At 36.9% G+C, this 20,753-nt stretch overlaps 1 protein-coding gene across 5 annotated transcripts in view; it reads right to left on the bottom strand.

The window, feature by feature from the left end:
• The window catches only part of VPS13B (vacuolar protein sorting 13 homolog B), a gene marked incomplete at both ends in the record, with an annotated part of 778,321 nt that overhangs the window by 180,514 nt on the left and 577,054 nt on the right, over positions 1 to 20,753 (bottom strand). For all 5 annotated transcript variants that reach the window (XM_079722541.1, XM_079722545.1, XM_079722542.1 and 2 more), the window contains one exon: positions 3,595 to 3,990. In XM_079722541.1, the coding sequence (XP_079578667.1) occupies positions 3,595 to 3,990 (396 nt within the window). The remainder of the gene's footprint in view (positions 1 to 3,594; positions 3,991 to 20,753) is intronic.

Genomic DNA, 20,753 nt, shown 5'->3' with positions numbered 1-20,753 from the left:
AGATCTGATTTTGAAACAAGATTAATTTCGTTATCAATAACATAATCATAGAAAATTTGGCAATATTATACACAATCATAGAGATTTTTGCAATTACACACCAATTTAAAAAAATACAAGCATTACATCTTGTATGTAAAGTTTTAAAATTTAGGGCCATTTTACCACAGACACATGGGAGAACATAAGTATTCTAGCAGAAATAAGAGTTAGGTTATTATAAGTCACTGTTACACTAGCATTTGCAGAGTGGAATTAAAAAAAAACCCACGTTCCTTGAAACTCGGATAGTTTAGGGCCACAGAATAGTACAGGAGGCTAAGAAGAACTCAAGGATTTTTTTTAAGTGGAAAATATTTAACCATTTCCTTTTGTTTCAAATGATGAAAACATTTCAGTGAATAATCTGTACATATTTTGTTGTAAAAACCAGTAAATGAATATAAAAGCATTTCAGATTTAAATGTATTGACAATGTCTTGGGGAGAATATTAACTTTCCTCTTTCATTCTTTTATTATTCCCTTTCCACATACACTTCCCATAAGCTTATGTCGGTTTAGATGATAAAAAATATAATCATTAGGCAAACTCAAATACTTTTTGTACTTTTCACAAGTGAAGAAACATGCCTACGACACATTCCCAATTGTGTTTCTCTAAATATTACTTAGAACATAAGACTCCTCTAGCATTACAAATCTATTTCAGCTCCTAAATTAAAACTCATCTGGAAAGGACAGCTTTACCCTGTTTATATAACATTGTCATATAAAGAGTGTTAAAAAAAATATTTCACTAAAAATAGCTTGCGTAAGTTAGGGATTAGAGTAGTTTCTGCTGCTATAATTGTTCCTTTGTAGTTTTTTCCATGATGTTTTTTGCACAATGTTTTTGACTGTGTTTATTAAAGTCAGCACATCAAAAAGGATCAAAGAGAAAGTGAGTGAGAACCAAAGAAACCCCAAGTGTGTTGTCTCATTGGGGAGCTATGCAGATTCGCATAAACAAGTGCAAATTGTTGAGGTTTTAATGAAAATTTTCTACAATTATTTTATCTTAAGTCATTCTATACAATAACATCTGTACAGCAGATGGCTATGCCGTACCAAGGCAATGCTCCTTTTTCTTTCTCTGTTTAATAGTACATCTGAGATGACTACTTTTGTCACTGTGCTCAATTTGGTTCAGCAAATAATTTGAAAAGTGCAGCTGCTGCAGATGGTCACAATAGTTACATAAACTGTAAAATCAAAGACACAGTTCAGTATAACTGTATTAGAGTCAAACTATAAAAATCTGACATTAACTCCACTGAACTCAAAGATACACTAGAAAAATTTTTGCTTGAATACAGAGCAATGTCACTTGAAAAATACAAAAAGAAATATGACTACTGGTAGGAGGGTTATTTTATTTTTTTGCTGGGAAATATTTTTTACCACTTGCCAAAAATATACCTTAAGTAAACATTTGCATATATTTCATCCAAGTTGCAAAGCATGAATTTTTAAGATATGCAAATATACAATGAAATTAATGTTCAAAGCTTAAATTTTATTTTACTTTTAAAAAGTCTTCCTTTGTTAAAAATCAATTTCTGAAAAATATGTAGGTAATCTCTTAATTATAATTTCCTAGAAATCACTCTACAGCAGTAACTAGAACTTACCACGTTACTTCACTTAATTACAATTTATTATTATTTTGCTGACTTTGTTATCTTTTAAACATTTGAGCATGCCATCACATCAAGCAGAGATGTAGAATAAACAGATGTGGTGTTCATTATACTCTCATAATAAAACTGTTTCTATTAATTAAATGGCTAACTTCAATTTGATCTTATTAGTTGATGCAAATAACTACTTTAGAACATTTGCAAGATACTACATAACATAGAGTTATACCAAGTATGTCTTAGTCAAAGCTATAGTTTCTACTTCTGCATTTAACTAGATTTAAGAGTATAACTGTAAAAGGAGTAGGGATACTCGCATAAAGGGAAAAAACAAGTTACAAAACCAGAATGAATCTACTACCTGGTAAAGCTCAGTGAGAGGATTTTAATTATATTTTAGAGATATTTACTGAGAATAGGCACTATTAAAATTGGATAAAATATGAGTAGCAAGTGAATGAAACAAGAAACGAGGACGAATGAAGAAAAGGACCTAGAACTGAGTACAGTACATGTTAAATGCTTTCATTCTGTTTGAGTCCTAACCTTTCCTTGCTATGATTAAGGTAAAACTGAAAAGGCGTGGGAATGGCCCCAGTGTTGTCTGGGTTGTAATTTATTTGTGGATAAATCAGACTTTGTAGCCTCCAGTGCTTCATAGTCTTTCATGTCCCATGGACCTTACATTTTTCATTTCCAACTTTTAAGACAATAAAAAAAATACAGTGCTTTTAGCTGGCTTGGTCACAAATATTTCTGATGAGAAAGAAATCAATCATTTATTTTTTAGGCCTAAAATTCATACTTCTCAACCACAAAACTCCTTCTTTATCTCTTCAACTACTGTGCCCAAACTGGCTATACAGCTAGTCTACAGCTGCCACTTAAGTACTTTTTGGTAAGCAACTAAGTTGCATACAGTTTCAGGATTTACTTTATCCCCGGCACTATCCCTCTAGCCCCACTTCTTTCCTGCAAATTAAAGCAGAAAAAAATGTTTTCCTTTTGCTACTTTTACTTTCAAAGTAAAATTTCTGGCATCATGCCCTGAACTTTAACAGTAGCAGTTTCTGTGATTGAAAATGGTTATTCCCCACCTGTACCTTGTCTTTTCTCTTCCCCTCACATTCCTTCTGCCTACCCTTTTGATTCAGTGCGAAAAAGCACATAACAGTTGAGGAAAATGTAGATGTCACTGCCTGTTAGTTTCTCACCTCTCCACCCATCAAGGACATTCAGTTGCCAAGTCCACGGCTCCCTTGCTCAGCCAGGCACTGAAGCATGGCCTTTCCTTGCAGGTGTTGCTGCCTGATAGTCCTCAATGGCATTGTCTTTTCAAAGTTGAACCTTGGCTTCTATCACATTTTGTGTAGCATTCCTGCCACCAGAGCAATTTTTCTTTTTTAAATAAATTGTTACCAGTAACTTAATGTAGCACATTGGAATCACCTGTAGGGTTTGTCGGAACACACTTTTCTGGGCCCCATGCCCAGACTTTCTGATTCAGGAGGTCAGGGGTAGAGTCTGAGAATTTGCATTTCTAATAAGTTCCCAGATGCTGCTGCTGCTGCTGCTTCTGAGACCATACTTTAAAAGCTACTATTCTAATGGCTGTTTTTCCACTACAGCTATTTTAGGTAAAAAGAAATTTAGGAATGAACAGTTACAAAGACATCTGTAGGAACATGCCTGAAGAGGTAGATAGGAACGGTTTAGTTTACGGCATTAACATACTTAGGCTTAAATGATTTGTTATAACATTTTCTTTAAAATAAGGCAACAAACCAGAAATGTTCCCAATCTCCAATGGCTCTTGAAACTTTTAAACTCTACTTAATATAAATCTTCAACATTATGCAGTTTTAGATGTTAACAAGTCATTGTCATCTCCCTCTCCCCTTTTCTGTGACTTACCAGGCACTTTTTGCGCTGCTTTGATATTAAGGCTTCCATTGAGGGTTGATAAAGATGCTAACAGGCACGGTTTATTAGGATGGGGGACAGTTTCCATGGAGACCACAATCTGAGTAGTATGAACAGAAATTTTTTGAAAGCAGGAAACCGTTCTCCACACGTTTTCTTGAAATGGAATCTTTTGTGCTCCATCACCATGAACTTTAAGCTTAGACAACTTTCCACGGTAACATTTGGAGGCTGGAAGCTCATCCTTATTCAGCATGGTGTCTGACAGGGCTGAGGTCTCTTTGCTGTGTGCACTTTTTATCTTCTTTAAAAAATGGTTTATCTGATCCAGCTTGGTAAAACTCAGGTTTGCTTTCAAAGGCTTTGATATATCCAAGTTGATGTCTGCTATAGAATTGAAAAGGATAAGAAAATTACTGAGGCTCTCCTATTGAAAATAAGCCTTTACTTCCCTGTCAAGCTCCTATTTCAGTTTCCCAACGCCTGTACTGTGGACTCATTAGGATGTCAGATGTTATAATTCTTTTACTTACCACCTAACCTTTCCATGCAGTTACTTGAAGGAACAGTTTCCCTGGACTACTTACATGCCTACATTCCTGTCTCAATCCATGTGACTGTCTGTCTGTTCCTGACAGAGCAAAGGCCACACACGGACATCTACCTCTGCCCTCCCACTCTGAGGTAAAATTAAGCAGCCTTTCCAGTTTGTTAATGAACTGACATTCTTTCTTCCGAGGTTAAAAGGGCTTCCTTTAGTACCCAGCACTATGTTTGACACGAATACTGGTATTAATGAATACTTGTCCAACTGATTAACTGAAGTAGCCTCCCCTACCACTCTCTGATAAAGTATATGCATCTGTTTCCCCTCTGTGACCCACTAAAACCCAGAAGAGTCCCTATATCTTTCCTTAGACTCTGCACTGATAAAGTTTCAAATACCTCATCCAATGTAAGACTGAGATTTCTTAAAATCCATTTTACATGTATCATCCACTGGATGTTGTCCTTATTTGCCACTTACTCACTTAGTCACCTGACATTAAAACTAACTAGGCCCTATCATTTCTGTTTTTGCCTTCTCACTTCTGTTTTTATTATCAATAAGATATAAGACTGTAAGGGTTGTCAAGGCAGAGCATGTCATTCGTGTTTATACCCAGTGCCTGGCACAGTGTGTTTCTCATATGTATGTGTTCAATAAATGGTTGAGTTTAACTGAACCTAACAAGTATTCTTTTTACTGGAGCCTGATGTAATACAAGACATAATCACAGATGAAGCTAGGAAGAGCAAAGTTATCAAGCAGATTAAGTTAATATTCTGTCTGTTTTCAATAGGAGGACCTCTTCTCATCTTCCTCAGACGTCAGCACCTTAGAGTTTCCTCCTGGCTACCCAGGCTCGCTCAGGGTACCATCCCTTTTAAGTGTGCCTTTCCTGGTGTGTCTCTAATCAGGCTAAGCAAACTCTGAGAGTCCTGCTTCTAGCCAGTTGTCCACTGGAAAGGGTCAGACATCTGAGTCACCCTTCTGCAATACTAAAATGTTCCCTGCTCCCTACATTCAGTTAAACAGGAAAACAACACCCTAATTTAAAGGAATTATGTTTTTTAACATCTTTATTGACATATTAACTCATATCATACAATTTACCTATTTAAAGTACACAATTCAATGGTTCTTAGTATACTCACAAGATTGTGTAATCATCACCACTATCTAATTCCAGAACATTATTACCACCACCAGGGAAAAAAAAAATTCCCTTGCCACTTAGTGGCCCCTACCCATTCACCACTTCCAGCACTCAGGCAACCAGTAAACTAATTTCTGTCTCTATAGATTTGCCTATTTTGGGCATTTCATATAAATGGAATCACATAAAATCAGACTTTTTGTGTCTGGTTTCTTTCAGTTAACATAGCAAGTTTTTAAGGTTCGTTTGTGTTGAATCATGTATCACCAGTATGTCATTCCTTTTTATGGCTGAATAATACTCCATCATATGGATATACTACATTTAGTTTATCCATTATCAGTTTATGCACATTTGGGTTGTTTCCACTTTTTGGCTATTATGGATAATACTGGTATGAACATTCATGTGCAAATTTTTTTGTGAACATGTTTTCAATTCTTTTCGGTATCTACCTAGAAGTGGAATTGCTGGGTCATATTTGATTACAGCAATCCTAGTGGGTATGAAGTGGTAACCCATTGCGATTTTGATGTGTATTTCCCTAATGATTAACGATGTTGAGCATTAATGTTATTGGCTATGTGTATATGTTCTTGGGAGAAATGTCTATTCATACCCTTTGCTCATTTTTAAATTGGGTTATTTGTCTTTTTATTAAATAGCATGAGTCTTTTATATTGATATATTCTGGATACAAGTCCCTATGAGACATAGGATTTGCAAGTATTTTCTCCCATTCTGTGGACTGTCTTTTCAGTTTTTTGGATGGTATGATTTGCAGCACGAAAGTTTTTAAGTTTTGTGAAGTCCAACAGATCTATTATTATGTTTGTGCTTTTGGTGTCATATCCAAAAACCATTGCTTAGGGGGCTTCCCTGGTGGCGCAGTGGTTAAGAATCTGCCTGCCAATCCAGGGGACATGGGTTTGAGCCCTGGCCCAGGAAGATCCCACATGCCACGAAGCAACTAAGCCCATGTGCCACAACTACTCAGCCTGTGCTCTAGAGCCCGTGAGCCACAACTACTGAAGCCCGTGCGCTTAGAGCCCGTGCTCCGCAACAAGAGAAGCCACCACCACGAGAAGCCCGTGCAACGCAACGAAGAGTAGTCCCCGCTCGCTGCAACTAGAGAGAGCCCGTGCACAGCAACAAAGACCCAAAAATAAACAAATAAAATAAATTTATAAAACAAAGCAAAACAAAAACATTGCTAACCCAAGGTCACAAAGATTTACAGTTATGCTTTCTTTTACAAGTTTTATAGTTTTACCTCTTACATTTAGGTCTATGATTGCTCTTGGATTAACTTTTGTGCTTTGTGTGGTAGGGGTCCAACTTAATTTTTTTTTGCATGCAGAAATCCAGTTATACCAGCACCATTTTTGAAAGGAATTTTTTTTGACTTGTAGAATTTGGGGTACTCAAAGAGGCTGGTGGGCAAATATTTTAGGGAAATTGGATGATTCAAATGATTCATACACTGTCCAGCTCTGCCTGCAAATTCTTTTATGAGGGCTTCAAAATTCTGTGGCCTCACAGAAAATAACACCACCTTTTACCACAGTGAAAAAAAAAAACAAGCTTAACAGATGATAGCAACAACAGGAAAACAAAACAAAGCTAAAGCAGAAAGAAGACTCAGATATTGGGGCCAGAAGCTATCTGCTTTTGCCTGGATTCATAACATGAGATTTAAACTAAGCGTCAGAAGTAGCCATAGAAACAGTTTACTGACCTACTCAGGAAGTTGCCCAAATATCCACCTATACTAACTGCTGAGCCTAAGGGATCCCTTTTCCCTGACTGTAAACTGGCAAAACATCCACGGAATGGTATATATGAGAGTTGTTGACTACTATCTCAATATGGATCCTTGTATCTCAGGTATGGTAGTCCCAGTGACACAGGAAACAAACAAACAAAAAAATAAAAAAACTATACCTCTGCTTATCTGTCTAACTTGTCCTTTGAGACTCAGTCCTTGAGTCTCAAAGACTCCAGGAAGTCTTTCTTGACCCCTGAGGCCGAGTGAGGTGTCTCTCATCCACTGCTTTCAGAATGTCCTGTGTATTGTATCATCATCAGGTACCTATTCATATTATTTTTATAGTTACTGCTTAGGTATCCGTCATAGTCCAGCTAACTGTGAACTCCTGAACAATAAGGACTGTTCTACATCTTAATATTCTGAGTGCCAAAACTACTGTTTGGTCCACAGGAAGTACAAAATAAACATTTTATGATGTAGTGAAGGAAAAAAAAATGAATGAAGTTTTCCTTCCTACTGAACTCCCACAGGCTCATCAAATCACTTCATCCAGAACAATCCATTACCTCCTCTCACACATGCTACATTCCCTGTCTCAGTTAATGACTCTAATCTACCAACTGGCTCAAATAAAAAATCTGACTTTTTGACTCATTTCATTCCCTCTTTTCCTGGTCCAAACCCACTCAGTGATTCAGTTCTGTCAATTTTACTTCCAAAATATTGCTTGAATCCAACCTCCTTCTCTCGAGCATTCCAGCCACTCCCCAGGTTTTCCCTCCATGCCTTTGATATTGCTCAGCTAATATAAAGCCTCCTAAAAGGTTTCTCTGTCTAGACCTATTCCTGTTAATCCAGTCTCCAGAGTAATTTCCAAATGATTTGTTTCTAATGTGATCCTGATTGGCTCACTATTGCTTAAAACTCTTTAATGGTTCTTCTTTACCTATGGGATAAAAGATGAAGCTCCTTAGAATAGAAAAAAAGGTCTTGCCTTTCCTTATCTGCAGCGGTTGCCCACCTCAAATATTAAAGCTCCAGAAATATCAAAGAGTTTATAGAGCCCACTCCCCCCAGCCCATGCTATGTCATACCACAAGACCTTTGATCATGTTGCTCCTTTGTCTAATATACCTTTTCTTTGCCTAATGCATAATCTTCAGGATACTGTTCAGCACATTCTCCAAGAAGTAGTTCCATAAAGCTGGCCCTGCATAAGTATCTTTTTATGAGATTATGTCTCTCACCATTAGAGAAGATCCTTGAGTGTACATTTTTCACCTTTAATACTTAGCATTGGGCCTCAAACTCAGCATGAAGTACATGTTTGGTCAGTTCATGTTGGAGCACCCTGAAGCTTTCTAATGTGGTTCTGTGGTAGGCAGAATTCTGAAGATGACCCCCTTCTCCCAAGATTCCTCTCCCCTGGTTACTGAATCAAACACTAATCTAGGTACTGCTATGCTGAAAGGGATTTTATAGGTGTGATAAAAATCCCAGGTAACAGAGATTATCTGGTGGGCCTGATCTATTATACAGGCCCTTTAAAAAGTACATGAAGGAGGCAGAAGGGGAAGTCGGAAAGATTTGAAATGTGAGAAGGGGTCTATGATATGTCATTGCTGCTTTGAGGATGTTAGGGGTCATGTGAGAAGGAATGGGCACCCTAAAGCTGAGGGAAGGAAGCACTGGCCAGCTGATAACAAGGAATTCGGGACATGAGTCCTATGACGACAGGAACTGGATTATGCAAACAAATGGAATGAGTTTGTAAGTCGATTCTTCCCTGGAGCCTCTAGATTAGAGCCCAACCCAACTGACACCTTGATTTTGGCCTTGTAAGATTCTGAGCAGAGAATACAGCTAAGCCCAACTGGACTTCTGACCTGCAGGATTGAGATAATAAATTTGTATTGCTATAAGCCACTACATTTGTGGTAATTTGTTATGCATCAATAAAAAACTAATGCAACTCCATATGCATATTTACCCACATAATATTTCCTGTTTCTAATGTTATCATAAATGAAGTTTCAAGGCCTAGGAATGTTTGTCCTAGCTTCTTTCACCTTTTCACCCCAGAGCAAAAATATCTAATATACTTTGCTCTTCTCTTTGTTAGTTGCCAATTCCCTCTCTTTAAAAATTACTTCAGGGTTCCAGGAAAGATGGAGCCCTGTCTCTCCCACTTTATACAGCTATAATATCTGGAGAGATTACAGCTAAGAAACCTATACAGAGGGCTTCCCTGGTGGCACAGTGGTTAAGAATCCATCTGCCAATACAGGGGACATGGGTTCGAGCCCTGGTCCGGGAAGATATCACATGCTACAGAGCAACTAAGCCCATGTGCCGCAACTACTGAGCCTGCACTGTAGAGCCCATGCTCCGCAACAAGAGAAGCCACCACAGTGAGAAGCCCGTGCACTGCAACAAAGAGCAGCCCCTGCTCGCCACAACTAGAGAAAGCCCGCAGGCAGCAACAAAGACCCAATGCAGCCAAAAATAATAAATAAATTAAATAAATTAAAAAAAAAGCACAAAGCTTAATTTAAAAAAAAAAAGCAAACAACAGCAAAAACCTACACAGAGCAGCTATTTGAGGATTTTGAAAAGTAAATGGTAACAGGTAGACTGGGGAAGATGACTAGATTTCAAAATACCACCAAAAGGTAGTGAGTTTCTCATTTTTCTTCTGATATTCCATAGCCTGGGGCAGCCCAAAACCTGGAGGTGGGCATCAGGTGTGGATAGAGGGAGTAGTAGGGGAAACCCTCTATTTCTGGCTTCAGTCATGGGAAGGGAATTCCTAATGCCCACAGGGACTAAGAAAAATGCCTCATTTTTTCCTTCTTTTTCTTGTACCACAGAAAATAGGAGACAATACTCCTAAATTCATTTTATGAAACCATCATTACTGATACCAAAACTAGACAAAGACAGTAAAAGAAAACTACAGACCAATATCCCTAAAAAACAGAGACATAAAAATCCTCCCAATAAATTAAAAAAAAATCAAGTAACATAAGAAACTAATAATATACCACAACCAAGAGGGGTTTATTCTGGGACTACAAGGTTGGTTCAATATTAGAAAATCAATCAAAGTAATGGTATTACCAGTTTACAAAACAAAAAAAACATGATCATATCAATTGATGCAGAAAAAACTTCTGAAAAACCAATATCCATTTATGATAAGAACTCTTAGCAAACTGTTAATAGATGGAAACTTCCTAAACCTAATAAAGTTCACAGATGAAAAACCTATATTAATGCCATACTTAATCATGAAGGATTGAATGCTTTTCCCCTAAGATCAGAAACAAGGTAATGATATTCATTCTCACTACTCATACTCTATACTTAATATTAGAGATCCCAACCAGCTCGGTAAGGCAAGAAAAAGAAATAAAAGGCATGAAGATTGGAAAGAAAGACATAAAATGATGTCGATTCACAGATGACATGGTTGTCCATGTAGAAAACTCCATGAAATCTTCAGAAAAGCTCCTAGAATTACTAAGTGAACTTGACAAGATTTTAGAATACAAGACTACTACACAAAAATCAGTGGAGTTTCTACAAACCAGCAATATGCAGTTGGAGTAAAATTTTAAAAAAAATAACATTTATAAAAGCTCCAAATAAAATAAATACTTAGGTATAAATCTGATAAAACTCGTACAGAATCTATATGTTGAAAAACTATTAAAGACCTAAGTAAATGGAGAGATATACTGTATACATAACATATTCATGGATTGGAAGACTCAAAATAGTAAAGATATAAAATCTTTCCCAATTGATCTACAGATTTAACACAATTCCAATAAAAACTCCAGCAATATTTATTGTAGATATAGAAAAGCTGATTCTAAAATGTATACAGGAAAGCAAAGGAACTAGAATAGCTAAAACACTTTTGAAATAGAAGAATGACACTGGAGGACTTACACTACCTGATTTTAAGACTTGCTATGAAGTTACTATGATCAATACAGTATAATTCTGGAGAAGTTATATACATGTATATCAGTGGAACAGAACAGAGAATCCAGATTATAGAGGCCAACCAAATATTGTGAAATGATTTTTTTTTTTTTTTTTTTTTGGCGGTACGCGGGCCCCTCACTGCTGCGGCCTCTCCCGTTGTGGAGCACAGGCCCCAGAAGCGCAGGCCCAGCGGCCACGGCTCACGGGCCCAGCCGCTCCATGGCATGAGGGACCCTCCCAGACCGGGGCACGAACCCGCGTCCCCTGCATCGGCAGACGGACTCCCAACCACCGCGCCACCAGGGAAGCCCTGAAATGATTTTATTTTAAACTGCAAAGGCAGTTCAATGAAGAGAGTTTTATCAGCAAATGGTGTCATATATCCTCACGCTCTGCCCCCACAAAAAGAAAGAAAAAAGTTGAACTCAACATTATACTTTATCCATAATTAACTAAAAATGAATCATAGATCTGAATATAAAATGTAAAATATAAAACATCTTAAGATGAAAACATAGTAGAAAATCTATGAGTACTGAAGTTAGGCAGAATTCTTATATACAGTACCAAAAAAAGCATGATTCATTTGAAAAAGCTTCACACTAAAAACTTTTGCTCTGTAAAAAGTAGTGTTAAGAGAATGAAAGGACAAGTTATGCACTGGGAGAGAATATTTGCAAGTCACATATCTGACAAAAGACTTGTATCCGGAATATACAAAAAACTTTCAAATTCAACAATAAGAAACAAACAGGCTAATTTTAAAATAAGCAAAAGACTTGAATAGACACTTTACCAAAAGGATATATGAATGACAGATAAGCACATATAAAGACATACGACATCACTAGTAATTAGAAAAGTGCAAATAGAAATGACTATGAACCACCTATTAGAATGGCTAAAATAAAAAATACTGATAACACAAACTGCCAGAGAGGATATGGAACTAGTGGGACTCTCATACATTGCTGTGGGAATGTCAAATGATACAGGCTATTTGGAAACATTTTAGTAATTTCTTATGACTTATACGACCCACCAATCCCACACCTAGGTATTTATCATAGAGGAATGAAACTTACAATCACACAACAACTTATACACAAATGTTTAAAGTGGCTCTATTCATAATCACCAAAATTGGAAACAACTTATATGTCCTTCAATGGATGAATTCTTAAACTATGGTACATCTATAAAATGGAATACCACTCAGCAATAAAAAGGAATGTATTGATACTACTGATAGATACAACAACTATACTGAATCTCAAGGGCAGTATGTGAGTGAAAGAAGCCAGTCTGGAAAGGTTACCTGCTGTATGATTACATTTGTATGACATTCTCAAAAAGGTAAAACAAATAAACAAAAACCCTAAAGTGATGGAGAGCAGTAATTATCATAGATTAGGATTTAGGGGGAGGTGTGATTACAAAGGAATACCATGAGAGTTTTTTAAGATGGTAGAACTGTTCTGTATCTTGACTGTGATAGTGGTTACACGAATCTATTCATCTATTAGAATTCACAGAACTGTGTGCCAACGAAGGACAGTTTTACTGCACATTAATTTAAAAAATAAAAAAGAAACAAAAGTATTTCAATGACTTTGTCATATGCATGACAGGACCATTTTTTCCACTCCATTTATTTTTTACCCTCACATGTGTTTTTCAAAAGACTAAAGGGTTGGAATGTGTCCTTATGTGTAGGGGAAGCCCACTTTAGGCCTAAGTGTTAACCAACTCTGTACTGGGTACGTTTTTCAGGTTTCCTTTACACTCTCCATGGCCCCTCCAACAAGGAAGTAGAACACTTATGCTAATACCTTTAACTGTGAGATCAGGATGGCCTTTCTGCAAAAGGTGAAAAAGATGGAATGCTACTCCTAAAGGTTATGGAAGCCATAGGACAATTCCTGATCTTACTAATACAAAACAGTGTGGCAGATGAAAATTGGAGGCTTTAATTTAATAGCTGTCTAGAGTCAGTTAAACAAATAAAACTCAAAAGCAAAGGTCAGTTTGGCACCATCCAAAGTAGTTTATTGATGTACCTTGCATCTGTGGAATACCTGAATAAACAACGAATCATCACAAATTGAGGAGGTGGACTTTGGGAGCATCGGTATATATATATTTTTCCCTATTTCTCTTTTTGTGTGTGTGTATATGTATGCTTCTATGTGTGATTTGCTGTATAGCTTTGCGTTTACCATTTGTCCTAGGGTCCTCGCTGTCCGTTTCTTTTTTTTTTTTTTAGTATAGTTTTAAGTGCTTGTTATCATTGGTGGATTTGTTTTCTGGTTTGGTTGCTCTCTTCTTTTGTTCTTTTTTTATTATTAAAAAAAAATTTTTTTTAATAATTATTTTTTATTTTAATAACTTTATTTTATTTTATTTTACCTTCTTCTCTCTTTCTTTTTTTTCATCCCTTTTATTCTGAGCTGTGTGGATGACAGGTTCTTGGTGCTCCAGCCAGGTGTCAGGGCTGTGCCTCTGAGGTGGGAGAGCCAAGTTCAGGACACTGGTCCACAAGAGACCTCCCAGCTCCACATAATATCAAATGGTGAAAATCTCCCAGAGATCTCCATCTCAATCCCAAGATCCAGCTCCACTCAACGACCAGCAAGCTCCAATGCTGGACACCCTATGACAAACAACTAGCAAGACAGCAACACAACACTGTGCATTAGCAGAGAGGCTGCCTAAAATCATAAAAAGGCCACAGACACCACAAAGCACACCACCAGACGTGGACCTGCCCACCAGAAAGACAAGATCCAGCCTCAACCACCAGAACATAGGCACTAGTCCCCAACACCAGGAAGCCTACACAACCAACTGAACCAAACTTAGCCACTGGGGACAGACACCAAAAACAACAGAAACTACGAACCTGCAGCCTGCAGAAAGTAGACCCCAAACACAGAAAGTTAAGCAAAATGAGAAGACAGAGAAACACACAGCAGATGAAGGAGCAAGGTAAAAACCCACCAGACCTAACAAATGAAGAGGAAATAGGCAGTCTACATGAAGAAGAATTCAGAATAATGAGAGTAAAGATGCTCCAAAATCTTGGAAATAGAATGGAGAAAATACAAGAAACATTTAACAAGGAACTACAAGAACTAAAGAGCAAGCAAACAGTGATGAACAACACAATAAATGAAATTAAAAATTCTCTAGAAGGGATCAATAGCAGAACAACTGAGGCAGAAGAACGGATAAGTGACCTGGAGGATAAAATAGTGGAAATAAGTACTATAGAGCAGAATAAAGAAAAAAAAAAGAAAAGAATTGAGGACAGTCTCAGAGACTTCTGGGACATTAAATGCACCAAAATTTGAATTATAGGGGTCCCAGAAGAAGAAGAGAAAAAGAGAGGGACTGAGAAAATATTTGAGAAGATTATAGTTGAAAACTTCCCTAATATGGGAAAGGAAATAGTTAATCAAGTCCAGGAAGCACAGAGAGTCCCACACAGGATAAATCTAAGGAGAAACACACCAAGACACATATTAATCAAACTATCAAAAATTAAACACAAAGACAAAATATTAAAAGCAGCAAGGGAAAAACAACAAATAACATACCAAGGAATCCCCATAAGGTTAACAGCTGATCATTCAGCAGAAACTCTGCAAGTCAGAAGGGAGTGGCAGGACATATTTAAAGTGATTAAGGGGAAAAACTTACAAACAAGATTACTTTACCCAGCAAGGATCTCATTCAGATTCAACGGAGAAGTTAAAACTTTTACAGACAAGCAAAAGCTAAAGAGAATTCAGCACCACCAAACCAAATTTACAACAAATTCTAAAGGAACTTCTCTAGGCAGGAAACACAAGAGAAGGAAAAGACCTGTGATAACAAACCCAAAACAATTAAGAAAATGATAATAGGAACATACATATCGATAATTACCTTAAATGTAAATGGATTAAATGCTCAAACCGAAAGACGTAGACTGGCTGAGTGGATACAAAAACAAGACCCATATATATGCTGTCTATAAGAGACCCACTTCAGACCGAGGGACACATACAGACTGAAAGTGACGGGATGGAAGAAGATATTCCATGTTAATGGAAATCAAAAGACAGCTGGAGTAGCAGTTCTCATATGAGACAAAACAGACTTTAAAACAAAGACTACTACAAGAGACAAAGAAGGACACTACATAATTTTCAAGGGATCAATCCAAGAAGAAGTTATAACAATTGTAAACATTTAGGCACCCAACATAGGAGCACCTCAATACATAAGGCAAATACTAACAGCCATAAAAGAGGAAACTGACAGTAACAAAATCATAGTACGGGACTGTAACACCCTACTTTCACCAATGGACAGATCATCCAAAATGAAAATAAATAAGGAAACACAAGCTTTAAATGATACATTAAACAAGATGGACTTAAATGATATTTATAGGACATTCCATCCAAAAATAACAGAATACACTTTCTTCTCAAGTACTCATGGAACATTCTCCAGGATAGATCATATCTTGGGTCACAAATCAAGCCTTGGTAAAATTACGAAAATTGAAATCATATCAAATATCTTTTCCAACCACAATGCTATGAGACTAGATATCAATTACAGGAAAAAATTTGTAAAAAATACAAATACATAGAGGCTAAACAATCCACTACTTAATAACCAAGATATCACTGAAGAAATCAAAGTAGAAATAAAAAAATACCTTGAAACAAATGACAATGAAACCACGATGACCCAAACCTATGGGATGCAGCAAAAGCAGTTCTAAGAGGGAAGTTTATAGCAATACAGTCCTACCTTAAGAAACAAGAAACATCTCAAATAAACCACCTAACCCTACACCTAAAGCAATTAGAGAAAGAAGAACAAAAAATCCCCAACATTAGCAGAAGGAAAGAAATCATAAAGATCAGATCAGAAAAAAATGAAAAAGAAATGAAGGAAACTATAGCAAAGATAAATAAAACTAAAACCTGGTTATTTGAGAAGATACACAAAATTGATAACCGTTAGCCAGACTCATCAAGAAAAAAATGGAAGAGACTCAAACCAATAGAATTAGAAATGAAAAAGGAGAAGTAACAACTGACACTACAGAAATACAAAAGATCATGAGAGATTACTACAAGCAACTATATGCCAATAAAATGGACAACCTGGAAGAAATGGACAAATTCTCAGAAAAGCACAACCTTCCGAGACTGAACCGGGAAGAAATAGAAAATATGAAAAGACCAATCACAAGCACTGAAATTGAAACTGTGAGTAAAACTCTTGCAAGAAACAAAAGCTCAGGACCAGATGGCTTCACAGGCGAATTGTATCAAACATTTAAAGAAGAGCGAACACCCATCCTTCTCAAACTCTTCCAAAATATAGCAGGGGGAGGAACACTCCTAAACTCGTTCTATGAGGCCATTATCACCCTGATACCAAAATCAGGCAAAGATGTCACAAAGAAAGAAAATTACAGGCCAATATCACTGATGAGCATAGATGCAAAAATCCTCAACAAAATACTAGCAAACAGAATCCAACAGCACATTCAAAGGATCATACACCATGGTGAAGTGGGGCTTATCCCAGGAATGCAAGGATTCTTCAATATATGTGAATCAATCAATGTGATACACCATATTAACAAATTGAAGGAGAAAAACCATGTGATCATCTCAATAGATGCAGAGAAAGCTTTCAACAAAATTCAACACCCATTTATATTAAAAACCCTCCAGAAAGTAGGCATAGAGAGAACTTACCTCAATGTAATAAAGGCCATATACGACAAACCCACAGCCAACATCATCCTCAGTGGTGAAAAACTGAAACCATTTCCACTGAGATCAGGAACAAGACAAGTTTGCCCACTCTCACCACTAGTATTCAACATAGCTTCGGAAGCTTTAGCCACAGCATTCAGAGAAGAAAAAGAAATAAAAGGAATCCACATTGGAAAAGAAGAAGTAAAGCTGTCACTGTTTGCAGATGACATGATACTCTACATAGAGAATCCTAAAGATGCTACCAGAAAACTACTAGAGCTAATCACTTAATTTGGTAAAGTAGCAGAATACAAAATTAATGCACAGAAATCTCTGGCATTCCTATACACTAATGATGAAGAATCTGAAAGTGAAATTAAGAAAACACACCCATTTACCATTGCAACAAAAAGAATAAAATATGTAAGAATAAACCTACCTAAGGAGACAAAAGACCTGTATGCAGAAAATATAAGACAGTGATGAAAGAAATTAAAGATGATACAAACAGATGGAGAGATATACCATGTTGTTGGATTGGAAGAATCAACATTGTGAAAATGACTATACTACGCAAAGCAATCTACAGGTTCAGAGCAATCCCTCCCAAACTACCACTGGCATTTTTCACAGAACTAGAACAAAAAATTTCACAATTTGAATGGAAACAAAAAAGACTCCAAATAGCCAAAGCAATCTTGAGAAAGAAAAACGGAGCTGGAGGAATCAGGTTCCATTACTTCAGACTATACTACAAAGCTACAGTAATCAAAACAGTATGGTACTGGCACAAAAACAGAAATATAAATCAATGGAACAGGATAGAAAGCCGAGAGATAAACCCACGCACATATGGTCACCTTATGTTTGATAAAGGAGGCAAGAATATACAGTGGAGAATAGACAGCCTCTTCAATAAGTGGTGCTGGGAAAACTGGACAGCTTCATGTAAAAGAATGAAATCAGAACACTCCCTAACACCATACACAAAAATAAACCTAAAATGGATCAAAGACCTAAACGTAAGGCCAGCCACTATAAAACTCTTAGAGGAAAACATAGGCAGAACACTCAATGACATAAATCTCAGCAGGATCGTTTTTGACCCACATCCTAAAGAAATGGAAATAAAAACAAAAAGAAACAAATGGGACCTAATGAAACTTAAAAGCTTTTGTACAGCAAAGAAAACCATAAGTAAGATGAAAAGAGAACCCTCAGAATGGGAGAAAATATTTGCAAATGAAGCAATTGACAAAGGATTAATCTCCAAAATTTACAAGCAGCACATGCAGCTCAATATCAAAAAAACAAACAACCCAATCCAAAAATGGGCAGAAGACCTAAACAGACATTTCTCCAAAGAAGATAGACACATTGCCAACAAACACATGAAAGAATGCTCAACATCATTAATTGTTAGACAAATGCAAATCAAAACTACAATGAAATAGAACCTCACACTGGTCAGAATGGCCATCATCAAAAAATCTACAAACAATAAATGCTGGAGAGGGTATGGAGAAAAGGGAACCCTCTTGCACTGTTGATGGGAATGTAAATTGATACAGCCACTATGGAAAACAGTATGGAGGCTCCTTCAAAAACTAAAAACAGAACTATCATACGACCCAGCAATCCCCCTACTGGGCATACACCCTGAGAAAACCATAATTCAAAAAGAGTCATGTACCACAATGTTCAATGCAGCTCTATTTACAATAGCCAGGACATGGAAGCAACCTAAATGTCCATCAACAGATGAATGGATAAAGAAGATGTGGCACATATATACAATGGAATAAAACTCAGTCATAAAAGGAAATGAAATTGAGTTATTTGTAGTGAGGTGGATGGACCTAGAGTCTGTCATACAGAGTGAAGTAAGTCAAAAAGAGAAAAACAAATACTGTATGCTAACACATATATACAGAATCTAAAAAAAAAAAAAAAAAAAAAAAAAATGTCCTGAACAATCTAGGGGCAAGACGGGAATAAAGATGCAGACCTACTAGAGAATGGACTTGAGGATATGGGGAGGGTGAAGGGTAAGCTGGGAGCAAGTGAGAGAGTGGCACGGACATATATACACTACCAAATGTAAAACAGATAGGTAGTGGGAAGCAGCCGCATAGCACAGGGAGATCAGCTCGGTGCTTTGTGACCACCTAGAGGGGTGGGATAGGGAGGGTGGGAGGGAGAGAAACGAAAGAGGGAAGAGATATGGGGATATATGTATATGCATAACTGATTCACTTTGTTATAAAGCAGAAACTAACATACCACTGTAAAGCAAATATACTCCCATAAAGATGTTAAAAAAATAATAAAGTAGTTTAATTAGGAGAGAATATATTCTTTCATGTGACTTGGCTCTACAAAATAAATTTTAAAAGAAGGTTCTTTTTTATCAGTAGAAGTCAAATGCTGATAATTCAGAAAAAGAAATGTGTACTAAAATCTAATTATATTTGTGAATTTCAACTACGAATGTATTTGAGCTATATTATCTATCTTATTCTACTAAATATAACTTCTCTGAAAAGTCTGAAATCAGAAAGATCAATTTCCCAAAGCAACATCAAGAACAGCCCACAATATTTATTCAGTACGAGTTTAATAGCTCAAAATGGAGATGACAAATATATAACTACTTAAAATTGCTTGTCTTGTTCTATTTTTTTTTTGTTGTTGTTGTTGTTGTTTTTTGTGGTACGTGGGCCTCTCACCGTTGCAGCCTCTCCCGTTGCAGAGCACAGGCTCTGGATGCCCAGGCTCAGTGGCCATGGCTCACGGGCCCAGCTCCACAGCACGTGGGATCCTTCCAGACCGGGGCACGAACCCGTGTCCCCTGTATCGGCAGGTGGACCCTCAACCACTGCGCCAGCAGGGAAGCCCTTGTTCTATCTTTTAAGTCATGAATCTCTATTAGGTCACTAGTTTATATATAACAATTAACGAGGACTGAACAAATTTTAGGAATAAGAAAATCTGAAGCAGTACCTTGTATCTCCGTCTCTCATGTAGTTTGTTCCAAAAGTGTCAGTGTGATTTTAAACTTTAATAACTTCAGAAGAATAAATGCTACAGGATAATTTTTAAAAATCATTTTGAAGTTTAATTATTTACATTTCTTATATATTTCTTTTGTTTAGTGAATTGAAATGTAAATTTTTAATGTTAATTTTTTGTGGGCTGGTTTCTGAATGACTCTTTCCTAAAACAGTGGATTGAGAAAGGAGGGCTTCTTATTTGGACACTTTGATCACTTGATCTATCTTTCCTGTGTGGTTAAGTCAAACTGTTATGTGTGCATGAAAACTTCATTCTTTGAGTGATTTTAAACCTAGGAGTACAAATGCAATCTCTCAGTCACTGAACAGCAGTAGATATAAGTTTTTAGAAAGTTCAAAAATCTAGTAGAGCTATATATATAGCACAATACAGGTGTTACGTTAACTTTCTATAAGAAATAAGTTGATATTTAAAACATTTAAATAATTTACCTTTTAAATGTTTTCTGTATGTTTGTTTGCATACAGTGCAACCTCTGTGCGTGGTGCCCTCCACTAGGCCACAAGTCCCCCACTCCCACCCCCTGAGAGCTTGAGTGTTGAGCCACATTCCTTGCAAGACACAGCCTATGTTTACACAGAGAGACTGGGGCAGTCCTGTATGGGCAAGTCAGGTCAAGAGCCCAAAAAGCAGAGCTAAAATGAGGCTATACTGTAATACTAGGTATCCTTTCAAAGTACCAGGTCCATGAAGAGATATGCAGCACGCACCAGAATGAGAAACACCACAAATGCAACAGCACCCTTTATTGCTGTGTAAAGTCCATCAGCATGTGTGAATCCTTCAATTAAAATCATGAAGTCACTGTTACATCTGATAATTCAACAAATTTGT

The sequence above is a fragment of the Hyperoodon ampullatus genome, assembly GCF_949752795.1.
Source record: "Hyperoodon ampullatus genome assembly, chromosome: 17".
Taxonomy (NCBI): Eukaryota; Metazoa; Chordata; class Mammalia; order Artiodactyla; family Ziphiidae; genus Hyperoodon; species Hyperoodon ampullatus.
This window is presented reverse-complemented; position numbering and strand designations above follow the sequence as displayed.